Genomic DNA, 16274 nt, shown 5'->3' with positions numbered 1-16274 from the left:
GGGGCAGCCTGCAAATGTCTCCATGCCATTGGCACTGACATAGCATGCCCACAGCTTACTAACCGCAACGTGCGAGGAAACTCGAGACCCCGATGGAGGCACGCACAGTCACAAGGAGAAGGTACAAGCTCCTTACAGACAGCAGCAGGAATTGAACCCCGGTCGGCGATCTCTGGCATTGTAACGCTGTGTGTGAACCACACTACCGTGCAAGAGGTTAAAAACATGCGCTGGCTTGATAGAGAGGCTGACTTACCGTTCCCGAGCTCCCAGGATATATTGTACTTCTTGCCCGCGCAGTACTTGAGGAGGCTGAGGCCGCCGGATCCGTTCCAGGAGTTGTCCGGATTCCGCTGCAAGGCGTTAAGGCCAAAAATCAGGTGTAATCCGGAGCACTCGGCAAAGTTGTAGAGTTTGTCTAGAGACCTGGCTGGGTAGAAACAAGCTACAGTTGAAATCAGGACATAACTGGCAGTGGAACATGGTACGGACAGCCTAAGAGTGAGGGGAAGCCGACTCCCACCACTTCTCCCAAACATTCCCAGGTGATTCTCCTATAAATGATCTGAGTTCTGTTTGCTTACTTCCCGTGGACTTGCCACCCAACGGCTGTCTGGGAGAACTCAAGCCCTGCATTGAGCCCGTGGCTTGAAACAGTATGCAGTTCTGGTCACCCCCCTATAGGAAAGATGTCAATAAAATGGAAAAACTACATTTACGAGGATGCTGCAGGACTTGAGGGTCTATGTTGTGGTACATGGCAAGTTTGAATGGATTAGGACTTTATTCCCTGAAGAGCAGGAGATTGAGTGAGATTTGACAGAAGTATAATCATGAGGGGTATAGATAGGGTAAATGCAAGCAGACCTTTTCCACTGATGTTGAGTGCGACTAAGACTATAGAGGTCATGAGTTAAGGGTGAAAGATGAAATATTTGAGGGGAACTTCTCTCAGAGGGTGGTGCGAGAAGAAGTAGTGGATGTTGGTTCTATTTCAACATTCCAGATGGGTTTAGATAAGTATTTGGATGGGAGGGTTATGGAGGGCTATGATCCAAGTGCAGGCTGATGGGTCTAGGCAGAATAACTAGATGGGCCAAAAGGCCTATTTCGGTGCCGTAGCACTCTATGACCCTATTAAAAACAAAGCTTATTTGGTAAAATATCTCAAGGATTGTTCCCAATTTATACTAGCAGATTCTGATAACTCTCCCAGCAAAATACCTTTACTACACCAATAACTCTAAGGAGTCCAGATAGATTATATAGGAAGAACTGTCCCTTTGAAGAGACACCAATGATTATGCTCTGGATTTAAAGTCATTGGTAAAAAGATGGGGTGGCAGAGTGCAGATATGTCTCAACAAAGGAGATGTAAAGTGCTCCTTCCTCCTGCTAACCTGCAGGCCACCCTTGGGCAATGTGTAGCACCTGCTTAGCCCTCCCCGGTCAGGGTGATGTGAAGCCACGGGAGCAGGAGGTGGATGGGAGCAGCTGGTGCATATCACAAGTCCTGGCTGTGCAACTACCAACGCCAGGCAGACAATCTCTGAAGAGTATTGATAATGGCTGGGGTCACCCATCTTGTAAAGACACTGCCCAGAAGAAGGCAATGGCAAACCACTTCAGAAAATAAAATTGCCAAGAACGACTGTGGTCATGGGACCGTGACGGCCTACGTCATATGACACGGCACATAATGATGATGATGGGAGAAGGATTAGAGTGTGGGACTCACAGCCTGAAATGGTAGAGAGACAGAAATTCGTCTCTTTGATTTCTTATTCTCCAATATGCAAGTACCAAACTTATTCCATATTATTTCAGTGTGTTGCGTTTGAGATTCTTCCAGCTGAAGCTGATGGAAAGGTATTTCAGGACAGAGCAGAATGTATTGTCATGGCAAAGTAGCGAGTTTGACACCAATAACTGGACATATCTATAAGTACGTGGAGTTATCGAATCCTACAGCGCTGATAGAGGCCTTTCATCCCACTGCGTCCATGACAGGTTGATGCCTGTCTACACTAATCTCATTTCCCCACATTAAACCATGTCCTTTGCACATTTGCACATTTACGTGTCTGTCCAAATGTCAGAATCAGAATCAGATTTAATATCACTGGCATATGTCATGAAATTTGTTAACTTAACAGCAGCAATACAATGCATGGTGATATAGAAAATATAAATAAGTAAATGAAATACAGTAAGTAGATGTATGTATATTAAATAGTTAATTTAAGAATAGTGCAAAAATAGAAACAATGATAATAAAACAATTATTACATGCCTCTTCCATGTAATAATTGTATCTGACTCCCCTATCTCCTCTGGCAGTGAGATCCAATTATCAAACACTTACTGTGTAAAACTTCTTCCCTACGAGTCCCCTTTAAAGCTCAGTCTTCTCACCTTAAATGAATGCCCTCTTGTTTTTAATACTCCTACCATGGAAGAGAATTTGATGGCTCTGGGCTGGTGCTCTCAGGAGTTTAGAAGTCACAATGACACAGACTAATAAGTCTTATAAGTGAGGAAAGAGATTTCTCTGCCATTGCGATGACCTTTGGCCACAGGAGTAGTGCCAGATGATTGGAGGGCAAATGGTATTCCTTTGTTCAAGAAAGGTAATAGGGATAACCCTGGGAATTATAGACCAGAGAGTCTTACACCAGTGGTGGGAAAACTGTTGGAGAAGATTCTTAGAGATAGGATTTGCAAAGGTTTGTAGAAGTATAGTAGATTCGGGATGGTGAGTATGGATTTCTGAGGAGCAGGTCATGCCTCATGAGCCTGACTGAATTATTTGAGGCAATGACAAGACAAAGGGATGAAGTTAGAGCATGGATGTGGTGCAGATGTATTTCAGTAAGGTGTTTGGCAAGGTGCCCTCATTCAAGCAGTCAGGAGGCATGAGATCCAAGGAAACTTGGCTGCATGGAGTCAAAAGGCAAAGGGAGGTAGTAGATGGACTGTATGCTGCCTGGAGGTCGGTGACTAGTTATGCTTCAAGGTGATTTGTTCCGGGACACTTCTGCTTTGTGATTTTGATAAATGACTTGGATAAGGAGGTGGAAAGGTGACTTCAGGAATTTGCAGATGACAGCAGGTTTGGTGGTATTGAGGGTAGTGTCGATGGTTGTCAGAGGTTAAACAGGACATTGACAGGATGCAGAGCTGGGCTGAGAAGTGGTAGATGGAGTTCAGTCCAGCAAAGTGTAAAGTGATTCAATTTGGAAAGCCAAACATGAAGGCAGAGTACAGGGTTAATGGCAGGATTCTTAGCAGTGTGGAGGAATAGAGGGACCTTTGGGATCTATGTCCGTAGATCCCTCAAATCTGCCACACAAGTTGATAGGTGGGTTAAGGGAGTGTACGGTGCATTGTCCTTCTTTAGTCAAAGGATTAAGTTCAAAAGCCGCGAGGTAATGTTGCAGCTGAACAAAACTCTGGTTAGACCACATTTGGAATACTGTGTTCGGTTCTTGTCGCCTCATTAGAGGAAGGATGTGGAAGGTACAGAGAAACATAGAAAATAGGTGCAGGAGTAGGCCATTTGGCCCTTCGAGCCTGCACCTCCATTCAAGTATGATCATGGCTGATCATCCAACTCAGAACCCTCTACCTACTTTCTCTCCATATCCCCTGATCCCTTTAACCACAAGGGCCATATCTAACTTCCTCTTAAATATAGCAAATGAACCAGCCTCAACTGTTTCCTGTGGCAGAGAATTCCACAGATTCACCACTCTCTGTGTGAAGAAGTTTTTCCTCATCTTGGTCCTAAAAGGCTTCCCCTTTATCCTTAAACTGTGACCCCTTGTTCTGGACTTCCCCAACATCGGAAACAATCTTCCTGCATCTAGCCTATCCAATCCCTTTAGAATTTTATACGTTTCAATAAGATCCCCCCTCAGTCTTCTAAATTCCAGTGAGTATAAGCCTAGTCGATCCAGTCTTTCTTCATATGAAAGTCCTGCCATCCCAGGAATCAATCTGGTGAACATTCTCTGTACTCCCTCTATGGCAAGAATGTATTTCCTCAGATTAGGGGATCAAAACTGCACACAATATTCTAGGTGCGGTCTCACCAAGGCCTTGTACAACTGCAGTAGAACCTCCCTGCTCCTGTACTCAAATCCTTTTGCTATGAATGCCAAGATTACTAGGATGCTACCTAGAAGCTCTCAACTTCTTGACCTCAGTGCCTTTGAAGTAAATGCCATTAATGTCTAACTCTTGAAGTGGTACAGGATTAAAGGGATGACACCAGACAACTGGAGTACAGAATCGGACAACAGACAGTTACTCACTATAAGGCAGGAAGGATCTTCACATAAGCTGTTGGATGCATCTACTGTATTCCTGGTACACTAACAATGAGGCTCTGCAAAGTAAAGTACACTAGGAATTGTCACAGTGACCTCCAGAAAGCTCCCAAACACGCCAATACATAATATTTAGCTCAGGAATGGTGGGAGCTTCAATTCCATGTGTTCAGGATCATAGATTCTCAACACAGCTGCCTGGGAGCTTGTTAATTCTGACAAACAAGCATAGATTTGGGACTTGATGGAAGTTTTATTTAAGAAGTTAAATTGTTTATCTTCCAGTTTGCTGGGTTTTAAAGTCCATCTGGGGAAACAGCGAGTGTGGCCCTCTGAAAGACACAAGCTATACTTCCCTGCTGCAGGAATCAAACATCTCGAGCCAGGGCTGGTGGGAGGTTTGTTCCAATTCACATCAATGTGGTCTCTGTCCCCATCCCTTCAAAACTGCTACCTCCAATCACATCGGCACAGAGATAACAAAGGAGCAAAGGGGCACTTTCAGAATTTATTGCACAGTAATGCTGGATGGTAACTGCTTCAAAAACAGCTGATTGTGGTCAATTTCAGGCAGATGTGGAATGGAGTTGAACCAACCTGCACATAACCCTAATCAGTATAGCAACACTAAGACCACTCTGCACTACAATGGACATCATCTTATATTCTTCTAATTGGGTTCTTTCTTGTATAATTTATGCACAAGTTGTACTTCTCTTCTGAAAAGTTGCATCTCCAATGCTGATGAGGGTCCTGATGAAGGGTCTCAGCCTGAACCATCGGCTGCCTATTCCCATCCATCGATGCTGCCTGGCTCGCTGAGCTCCTCCAGCACATTGCTCCAAAGCTGTGTTTCAATAGGTACGTTTAATGTCAGAGAAATGTATACAATATACATCCTGAAATTCTTTTTCTTCGCAAACAGTGTGCCTGAGATGCTGCTGTGGGCCAGTTTTTCATTGAACCTGTGCACACATTACTTACATACATACCAATAAATTCAATTTCCACTTTGACTTTGACTTTCTCCAAGAACCTTCTTCTATCGCTGGGCATTGAAGAAGCAAAGGAGATCCAGTCTACAGTATGAACAAGGGGTTCCTTCACCCCCTGTAATCATTAAACGAACGTTCATTCCAAAAGGCACATGGGTTTGGGTCAGTAAGTTGTGGCCATGCTCTTTTGCTGCCTGAAAGATGGATCACTTCATGCTGCCCCCAGCACATCCTCCAAATGTGTAGTTTTTACTTCTCCACGTGGCCATGTGAGATCCCTCCGGGTACTCCAGTTTCCTCTCACATTCCAAAGATGTGTGTTTTAGGATTAGTAAGCTGTGGGCATGTTACGTTGGCATCGGATGTGTGGTGACCCTTGTGGGCTGCCCCCAGCGCATCCTCGGACTGTGTTGGTCATTGGCACAAACAAAACATTTCACTCTATGCTTGATGTCTCAACGTATGCACATGGGTTAAATAAAGCTAATTTTTAATAAAGGTAATCTCTACCATGAAAAAAAGATTATATCAATTTTATCTATCCCTCTCACAATCTTATTTGTTTCTATCAGGTCAAAGTCACCTTTGTTCCAGGGAGAACAAGGCTAGCCTGTCCCCATAACTAAAGTCCTCCAACGTAGACAACATTTTGGTGAGAATCCTCTGTACATTGTTCAGCAAAACAACATGCTTTCTACGTGGTTGTGCTGAAAGGATTACAGAGGCTCACTGATAATCCAGCTGCAGCCTAACCAGTGTTTTGTCTCGTTGCCACACACACACTCAGTGGCCACTTTATTAGGTACACTCCTACACCTGCTCACTAATCCAAATGTCTAATCAGCCAAACATACACAAAATGCTGGAGCAAACGGCTGACGCCTCGGGACAATCGTGTGGCAGCTACTCAGTGCATAAAAGCATGCAGACATGGTCACGAGGTTCAGTTGTTGTTCAGGCCAAACATCAGAATGGGGAAGAAATGTGATCAAATGACTGACTGCTGGTGCCAGACAGGGTGGTCTGAGTATCTCAGAAACTGCTGGTCTGCAATTTTTACACACAGCACTCCAGTGTTTACAGAGAATGGTGCAACAAATGATAAAAATACATCAAGGGTGTGGCAGTTCTGTGGGCAAAAAAAAATGCGTTAATGAGAGAGGTCAGAGGAGAATGGGCAGACTGGGTCAAACTGACAGGAAGCCAACAAGTAACTCAAATAACCACAAGTTACAAAAGCAGTGGGCAGAAGAACATCTCTGAATGCACAGCACGTCAAGCCTTGAAGGGTATGGGCTACACGTAGCGGCAGAAAACCACTCTGGGTTCCACTCTTTTATCTGAGAAAGTGACCACTGGGTTTAGTGTACCAACTTCTGTACTGGATTGATGATCTATGAACATCAGCATGCCATATGCCACCTACACCAACCGATACTTTAGGGAAATATGGACTTGAACCCCAAGATATCTCTTCATCAGAATTCCCTAGAGCCCCACCATTTACTATATGTATAACTTCACAATATGAATTGCTTTGTATTTGTTGGAATAATATTCCATCTGCCAACACTCTACCTGTCTACCTGATCAATATCCTGCTCCAGCCTTAGAAATGAAAATGGAATTGGGATTGATTTATGAAAGGTTAAGATGAAAAGATCAGCTTTATTTTTCAAAGGCACATCAAAACGTACAGTGAAATGTCTTGCTTGTGCCAATGGCCAGTGAAGTTCAATAGGTGCTAGGGGCTGCCCTCAAATGTCATCATACTTGCAGCACCAATAAAGCATGACCACAATTTATCAACCCGTATGTATTGAGAATGTGGGCCCGAGGATACCCAGACAGCTGCTGAGAAAACGTACAAACTCCTTACGGACAAGGGTGAAAACTGAACTCTGATTGCTTTGCTGTAAAGCATTATGCTAACTGCTATACCACCTGCTGCATGTAATAAGATTCAGTGAAACACTTGTCTTGCATACTTCCAAATCATCAATGTCTCTCACTATCAAAAACACATTCAACTATTACATCACTTGAAAACTTTCTAGTTATGCCTCTGACATTCACATCTAGGCTGTTAATTGCCTTTAGTAAGTGTGATGGTGTGAGATGATGTATTGTGCAGGTACATACTGTTGTATATTTAATATTTCAGTAAAATTTGAGTAATCTTATATATTGGTTGATTAAATATTCTTATTCTTTTAAAATAATTAATTAGGGGTTATATGTAAAATATGTTAATCACATATGCGACCACATGATACAGTCCAAACATAAAGTCCAAACGCACAGTGCCCGACTCTCGTGTTTTCCTTTGAATGAACTTAATGTTTTGAAGTTATACAACATAACATGTCGGGCAATGCATCAATTTATTGGCCACCCGGGAGATGCTCTGGCACTGTGCTGGCGTTACTACACAGTGCAGGAAGATACAACAACAACCTCTAACGCAAGTCTTCCCAACCTGGGGTCCGCGGACCCCTCAGTTAATGGTAAGAGTCCATGGCTGGGGACCCCTGGTCTAATGGGTTAGCACCCCAGATGAAACAAAATTGATGAAACGTGCTTCACAGAAAACATGTCACCAAGGCTTGAAGGGACACCTTGATGATGTCTAATGTCTTCAATTTCAGCACTTAAGAGAAATTTGGGCAGGTACGTGGATGGAAGGGGTATGGGGGCTATGGTCTGGGTGCAGATTAATGGGACTAGGCAGATTAATATTTCGGCATGGACTAGATGGGCTGAAGGTTTCTGGGCTGTAGTGTTCTCAAAGATTGAGAAGGAATTCCAAAGCTTTTGAGGCCAAGCTACTGGTGGCAGAAAAAGATGAATAAACTCAGGGAACAGAAGAGTTAGACTGCTTTGGCTGAGGCAACATATACACCATTAGAGGAATAAGGAGCATCTATGGTGGCAAAAGGACAGTCTGTGTTTCAGGTTCAGGTGCTCGACCTAAACTGAAGGATAGACAGGAGGTAGCCAGTATAAAATGATGGCAGGGAGGAGATGGGGCAAGAGCTGGGAGATGGATACAGGTGAGGAGGGGAGAGTGGGTCGACGACTGAAGCTGGGCAGTGGAAGGGCCGAGGGGCTGCAGACAGTGGAATCTGGTAGGAGAGGAAGGTTGCGCATGGAATCAGGAGATAGAGGTGGGAGCGAGGGCAGAGGGGAACAGTGGGGGAGAGGGAAAACCAGGGGAGTGGAATCGAGTGTGTGGGTGATGGGGAGATGGAGTGGGTGGGGGAGTGACAGAAGCCAGATGGATCAGGAAGAGAGCCGACAGAGAAATGGGACATGGATGGATCAGACATGGGAGAATTCAACGTTCATGCCGCCCGGTTGCAAACGATCCAGGCTGGTCATGAGTTACTCTATCCTTGGCCGTATGGCTCCAGGTTCCAGCATCCGCAGCCCCTTGTGTCAGTTTCAGCTGAGAGTTGGTTCTAAGGCGAAGGGATAAAAGGGTCACTGTTCCCTTTAGGCTACACAACCGCGCAGTAACGGAAATGATGAAGGGATAACAGGGTCACTGTTCCCTTTAGGCTACACAACCGCGCAGTAACGGAAATGATGAAGGGATAAAAGAGTCACTGTTCCCTTTAGGCTACACAACCGCGCAGTAACGGAAATGATGAAGGGATAAAAGGGTCACTGTTCCCTTTAGGCTACACAACCGCGCAGTAACGGAAATGATGAAGGGATAACAGGGTCACTGTTCCCTTTAGGCTACACAACCGCGCAGTAATGGAAATGCTCCCACACACGTCGTCCTTGTTGGCACGCAGCTGGAATTCTCTTTTCAAAGTTCAAAGTTTCAGAGTGCATTTATTATCAAAGTACGTTTGCAGTACACAACCCTGAGATACATCTTCCCACAGACAGCCACGAAACAAAGAAACACCATGGAACCCATTCAGAGAAAAATACCAAACCCACTCACCCACATGAAAAATAAACAAACTGTAGCGATGTGCTACACACAGCGCTGAAATAACGACACGCAGTCGGTAAGTCGTTTCGAGACTAGTTTATTCAAACTTCGTGGAGCTGGTATTTCAATCCCTAGCGCCCGCCCTCACCAGGCGGAAATGACATCAGAGGTGCAGGAACCCGTTCAGAGAAAAATACCAAACCCACTCACCCACATGAAAAATAAACAAACCAACAAAACAAAAAAACGATCGAAAAACACAGACTATAAGACATAAAATCAAAAGACTCCAGGTATATTCAGTTCAGTTCAGTGTTCGTTATCTGCAGGCCGCCCTGATTCAAAATCACCCAAAATAGCAACAAAAAAAGGAGCGACGGGAAACACATCGTAACGTGAACGGCAGAGTCCTATCCACAAAGGGCATCGGTTAAACATTGCCCACAACGAAGATCTCCAGCACCATCCTCCCACAGCATCCAGGGAGAGAGAGAGACCATTCAAACACAGAGATCTTCTGGAGCAGTGGGAAAGAGGGTGACTGTCACACCCAGATACCCCCCTCCGGCAGCAGAGAGCGGGAGGCTGCTGGATGGGGCTGAACACCTGCTCGTTTTCTGAAATCGACATTTTGATCAGTGAGGTCGCCGAGAAATGGAGTTGATCATGGGCTTGCGCCCTGTCTCGGCTTTTACATAATAGTTTATTAAAATTCTGCGCAGTCGTCAGGCCGTGTACAATTTCCCTGCCCAGAGCAACGGTTGGTCCATGCAGCTGTGAAAAAAAGAGGATTTGCAAACCTGGTTGTTGTATCGAACAGATCTGGCACTTCCTCCTACCTTCGGTTTAACTGTGGCTGATCCCTCCCCAGTCCCTTCGTTCTGTGTCCATAGCTAGCTTGCTTAAGTTTTGATGACAGTGTTTGCCTAGCAAAGGTTCATTTGATCCGTACCTCTCCCTGTTCTGGGGCTTCGGGCAGCTTCTGTACAAATGGGTGCTGCCTTATCAAGAATTGTCTATTTTTATAAACGCCAAGGTCCTTTTTTCAGTCGATGATTCAAGTTAAAGTTTGACATGACACACGTTTATTTATTTAAGAATATTTATTGAGGCAGCTCTTTCGGGCTAATCCTGTTGATTGGTTCAAACAACACAAATTTTAAAAAATACCATGTAAATGTCATTCTCCATAACAAAAGCTCTGTTTGTGTAAACAGTCAGAAAGAGTCCTGGCAGAGTGCTTGCAGAACTTCAGGCATTGCACTAGGTGACTGAATTTTAACAGCTCATTTGTTGCTTGTATGTTTCCAATAGCCCGACTGGTCTCAAACGCAAAAATGTCATACCCGGCCTCAGTTGTTCATTGCATCAGAAGCTTCTCGTCAGCCTCCACACAACACAAGCCATCCCTGAGGTTAAACACTGTGAAATCAACTGTGGAAATACCCACCCCATATTATACACACTGGCGATTTTATTAGGTACAGGGGGTATTCAATAAAGTGGTCTTGATAGTGGTCTTGAGCTGCTGTAGCCATTCCACTTCAAGATTCAATGTGTTGTGTGTTTAGAGGTGTACTTCTGCACACCGCTGTTTGAGTCAATGTCGCCCTCCTGTCAGCTTGAACCTGTCTGGCCATTCTCCTCTGACCTCTCTCATTAACAAGGCATTTTTGCCCACTGAACTGCTGCTCACTGGCTGTGTGTGTGTTTTTTTTTGCACCACTCTCCGTAAACTCTAGAGACTTTTGTGCCAGAAAGTCCCAGGAAATCAGCAGTTTCTGACATACTCAAACCTCCCCATCTGGCACCAACAATCAATTCACAGTCAAAGTCACTCGGATCACATTTCTTCCCCATTCGGATGTTTGGTCTGACAACGGAACCTCTTGACTATAGTTGTTGCCACATGATTGACTGGTTAGATATTTGCCACTGAGTGTATATCCGCTGACATTCAGTTCTGAAGATGCATAATTATCATATTAGCTGTTCATCCTCTCTCCTGGACAGATGAATGATGAGATTACTAGAATCCCAGGGTTTTGTGAAAACGCCTGCTGATTTTCAAAACATCCCATTAATTTGGATAATTGACTAGTTCCATTAAGTAGACCAGTGATAATTTCACCAGATGGTGCCTATACTGATAAATGTTTCAAGTCACCAGAATAAAGGGATCTGGGAAGAGAGATCTGTAATTCCTTAAAAGTAGTGCCACAGGAGATAGAGTTGTAAAGAGAGCTTTTGGCACATTGGGCTTCAGGAAACAGAATATTGAGTACAGAAGTTGTGATGCTATGTTGAAGTTCTCTAATACATTGGTGAGGCCATTGTGGGCAGTTTTGGAAAATACATTAATAAGGCTGGAAAAGTACAGAAAAAGCTTACAGGGACATTGCCAGGTCTTGACAACCTAAGTTCCAGGGAAAGACTGAATAGGCCAGGATTTTATTCCCTGGAGTGTAGGAGAATGAGGGGAGATTTGATAGAGATATACAAAATTATGAGGAGTATCGACAGGGTAAATGCAAACAGACTTTTCCCCCTGAGGTTGGGTGAGACAAGAGCTAAACAACATAGGTTGAAGATGAAAGGTGAAATATTTAAGGGGAACCTTAATAGGATATTCCCAGTAATATCCTATTAGCTATTCTTTCTCTCTCCTGGACAGATAAATGACTTGATTCATGGAATCCCGGGCTTTTTGCGGGTTCTCTACACTCATGACTGTGTTGCTAGGCACAGCTTCAAACCTATAAAGTTGCTGATGGCACAGCTATTGTTGGCCTAACTTCAGCTGGTGACGAGGAGGCGTACAGGAGCGAGGTAGATCAGCTGGTTGGGAGGTGTCGCAGCAACAACTTTGCACTCAATATCAGGAAGAACAAGGAATTCATTGTGGACTTCAGGAAGGGGAAGTTAGGGTGACACACGCTATTCCTCACCAAGGAATCAGAAGTGGAAAGGGCGAGCAATTTCAAGTTCCTGGGCGTCAACATCTCTAAAGATCTATCCTGGGCCCAACATATTGATGCAATCACAATGAGGGCATGGCAGCCCCTGTATTTCATTAGGAGTTTGAGAAGGTTTGATATGTGACTGATGCACCATCAATAACTCTTGGAGACGTGAGGCGAGATATAGGCTTTTATTGGCTGGAAGAAAGAACAAGCAGCAGTTGACAACCACACTGCATCCTGGAGACTGAGGCCGGGGCGGAGTCCCCAATCGCCTTTATATCGGGGTCCGTGGGAGGAGCCATGGTCAGTGGGAGGAGCCACAGGAGCAGTCAGCAGTGGGGGCGTGTCCAGACAGGTATATGTAGTTCACCACAGTGACCAAAGGCATTCACAAATTTCTACATCTGCACCATAGAAGGCATTCTAACTGGTTGCGTCACTGTGCGGTATGGCGGGGCGGTCAATGCTCAGGATCAGAAAGCTGTAAACTCTGCTGCTTCCATCATGGACACTCTCCTGCACCTTCAAAAGGCAATGCCCCAAAAAAATGCCCACCATCATTAAGGACCCCCATCTCCAATCGCCCCCTCTTCTCATTGCTACCATCAAGGAGTAGGTACAGAAGTCTGAAGACCCACCTTCAACATTTCAGTAACAGATTTGTCTCCTGCACCATTGGATTTCTGAATGGACATTGAACCCATGAACACTTCCTCACTATTTCCCCCCTCTCTTTTTGTACTACATATTCCATTTCATTCTATTTTATATATATATTATTGTAATTTATAATTTCTATTATTATGCATTGCAATGCACTTCCGCTGCAAAGCAACAAATTTCACAATGTGTACCATTGATATTAAACCTGGTTCTATGTCTCCTCTCTATCAGCTTGAACTGGTCTCTGACCTCTCTCACTAATAAGGTGTTTCCACCCTCAGAACTGCTGCTCACTGGATGTTTTCTGTTTTTCACACCATCCTCTGTAAACTCTAGATTCTGTTGTGTGTGAAAATTCCAGATCAGCAGTTTTTGAGATACTCAAACCACCCCATCTGGCACCAACAAACCTCCCATGGTCAAAGTCACTTAGATCACATTTCTTCCCCATTCTGATGTTTGGTCTGACAAACAACTGAACCTCTTGACCATGTCTGCATGCTTTTATGCATTGATTTGCTGCCACATGATTGGCTGACTGGATATTTGAATTAATGAGCAGGTGTACAGGTGTACCTAATAGTGCTGACACTGAGGGTAGAACACAGAACACAAAATAGCACAGCACAGAGACCAGAACAGGCCCTTCAGCCCGCAATGACTATGCCAAACATGCTACTAATCTAAACTGTACATCTGCCTGCACATAATCTACATTCCTCCCTTCTCTGCCTGTCTACATATCTCGTAAACGTTGCTATTTCATCTGCTTCTACCACTTCCCTTGGCAGTGTATTCCAGACACTAACCACTCTCTACTGAGCATCCACAGGGTGGATTTGTTAGTCTTTCACCAACCTCTGAACTACAGGACTCGTCAGCACAAACACTCAGCAACTTGTCTTTAACCTCCAACCAAATCTAAATATTCAGAAGAATATTCTTTAATAGCAATTAAAAATGGTTCATAGAAGTTGTCTTCATCTCCTGCTGTCAGCTTTAAAGATATCTAGCACATTTCTTCGTTATGTTGGTGTAGGTTTGATTTTAGACCATAATATCATAAGACATAGGAACAAGATTAGGCCACGCTGCTCATTGAGTCTGCTTCCTATTCCATCATGGCTGATTTATTATCCCTCTCAAATCCATTTGCCTGCCTTCTACCCATAACCGTTAATGCCCTTACTAATCAAGAACCTGTCAACCTCCGCTTTTAATATACCCAATGACTTGGCCTCCATAGCTGTCCATGGCAATAAGTTCCACAGATTTACCGCCCTCTGGCTAGAGAAATTCCTCATCTCTGTTCTAAAAGGACGTCCTTCTATTCTGAGACCTCCCCATCAGAAACATCCTCGCCACATCCACTCTATCTAGGACTTTCAATGTTTGATAGGTTTTGATGAGATTCCCACTCTTACTTCTAAACTTCAGCAAGTACAGGCCTAGAAACATCAAACATTCCACATGCATTAACCCTTCATTCCTGGGAATATTCTCGAGAACTTCCTCCGGACCCTCTCCAATGCCAGCACATTCTTTCTTACATAAGTGGCCCAAACCTGCTCACAATATTCCAAGTGTGGTTTGACCAATGCCTTATAAAGCTTCAGCATTATGTCCTTGCTTCTATATAAGTCCTCTCGAAATGAGTGCTAACATTGTATTTGCCTTCCTTACCACTGTCACGCCCTGTTTAAGATTCCTACTGCTATGCTGTAGGTATTTCACTTTAGCAGTCCTGTAAGAGCAGTCCGTCCTGCTCTCAGCTTGTCTGAGTTTGAGCTGAGATAAGAAGCTTTGTTATTCAACTTAGGATTGTGGTGTCAGCCAATCATGATGGCAGATTTGGAGCGGAGAGGTCTCTGTTGGCGGGAGCTGGAAGAAGACGGGGGTGGGGGGGGGGGGGAGGATGGCTGAGGATGTTGTCCCTGTTGAGCAAGGTGCTTCGTGCAACTGAATGGCTTCAAGAAGGAAGAACCAATACTCCTGTGGGAGAGCCGTTCTTTTGAGATGGATTTTGAGCGACTTTCGGAAGGTGGAGTGTGCCTTCACACAGACCGAGGGTCCAGTGCGTAAGTGACCGTCAAGTGCAAGATGAGCTCCCACTTCAGTGCACATTTGACTATTTAAGAGTAATAGGCCCTTTTTACTTTCTTTCATTCAATAACTGTTGGCTTAAATTAACATTCTTAAATATACTTCTTTATAATTGTATGCAGTGTATGATCTGTTATTTCTTGCCGGGGACAGTAAATCACAGAGCATTTACACAAACCGGGATTTGGGTGGGCGAGACGTCCCAACTTCACAGATTTGGCGGGACCAAAGTTGTAGACATCCTAAACGTATGAAGCCGGAGAAAGGTGGGTTTGTCGCCGCAGAATCCAGTGGCTGTTAGCGAGAACTAACGAGCCAGTTTCCCAGAGATGCCCAGTAAAACTCAACCGACAAGGAAACTTAGGAAATCTTCCATGCGGACTCCCAAGTCCTTTTGCACCCCTGATTTTTGAATTTGCTCCCCATTTAGAAAATAGTCCATGCCTTTATTCTTCCAACCAAAGTTCCTAACTCTACACTTCCCTACACCATATTCCAACCGCCACTAGTTTGCCCATTCTCCTATTCTGTCTATTCCCTGCTTCCCCAACACGACCTGCCACTCCACCTATCTTCATAGCCACAAAACCGCCAATTCCATCATCCGTGTCACTGACATATGATGTGAACAGAAGCAGTCCCAACACTCACCCCTGTGGAACACCAGTAGTCACTGGCAGCCTAGCAGAAAAGACCTCCTCTATTTCCTCTCTTTGCCTCCTGCCAGGCAGCCAATCTTCTATCCATGCTGGTATCTTTCCTGTAATACTATGTTAAGCAATCTCATCTGTGGCTCCCTGTCAAAGACCATCTGAAAATCAAAGTAAACAACATCCACTGCCTGTTATTTTCTCAAAGAATTCCAGTAGATTTGTCAGGCAAGATTTCCCCTTAAAGAAACCATGCTGACTTCGGCCTATTTTTATCATGTACCCTGAAACCTCAGCCTTAATAATTGACACCAACATCTTCTCAACCATTGAAGTCAGGCTAACTGGCCTATAATTTCCTGCCTTTTTCCTTCCTCCCTTCTTAAAAAGTGGAGCGACATTTGCAATTTCCCAGTCTTCCGGAATTTTAGCCAGTTATTTGTAGAAGGTTGCCTTTATTCTGCCCAAGAACCTACATCTGATTAACCGCAGGCACTCACCTGAGAAAACATTCGATTACCACAAGTTAAGTGGTGGGGAACACTACTAAAAGCAGGACACTAGAAGTTTTTTCAGTTATATAGAGAATAAAAAAGAAAGCAAGAGTTGATATTGGACCA

General features: G+C 44.3%; 1 protein-coding gene across 1 annotated transcript in view; it reads right to left on the bottom strand.

The window, feature by feature from the left end:
- hpse2 (heparanase 2) overlaps positions 1–16274 on the bottom strand; it is a 375037-nt gene that overhangs the window by 209439 nt on the left and 149324 nt on the right. The window contains exon 4 of the mRNA XM_073026938.1: positions 257–430. Within this exon, the coding sequence (XP_072883039.1) occupies positions 257–430 (174 nt within the window). The remainder of the gene's footprint in view (positions 1–256; positions 431–16274) is intronic.

This window comes from Hemitrygon akajei, chromosome 23 (genome assembly GCF_048418815.1).
Source record: "Hemitrygon akajei chromosome 23, sHemAka1.3, whole genome shotgun sequence".
In the NCBI taxonomy this organism is placed as follows: domain Eukaryota; kingdom Metazoa; phylum Chordata; class Chondrichthyes; order Myliobatiformes; family Dasyatidae; genus Hemitrygon; species Hemitrygon akajei.
The sequence above is the reverse complement of the archived record's forward strand: the minus strand, read 5'-3'. Positions and strand labels throughout refer to the sequence as shown.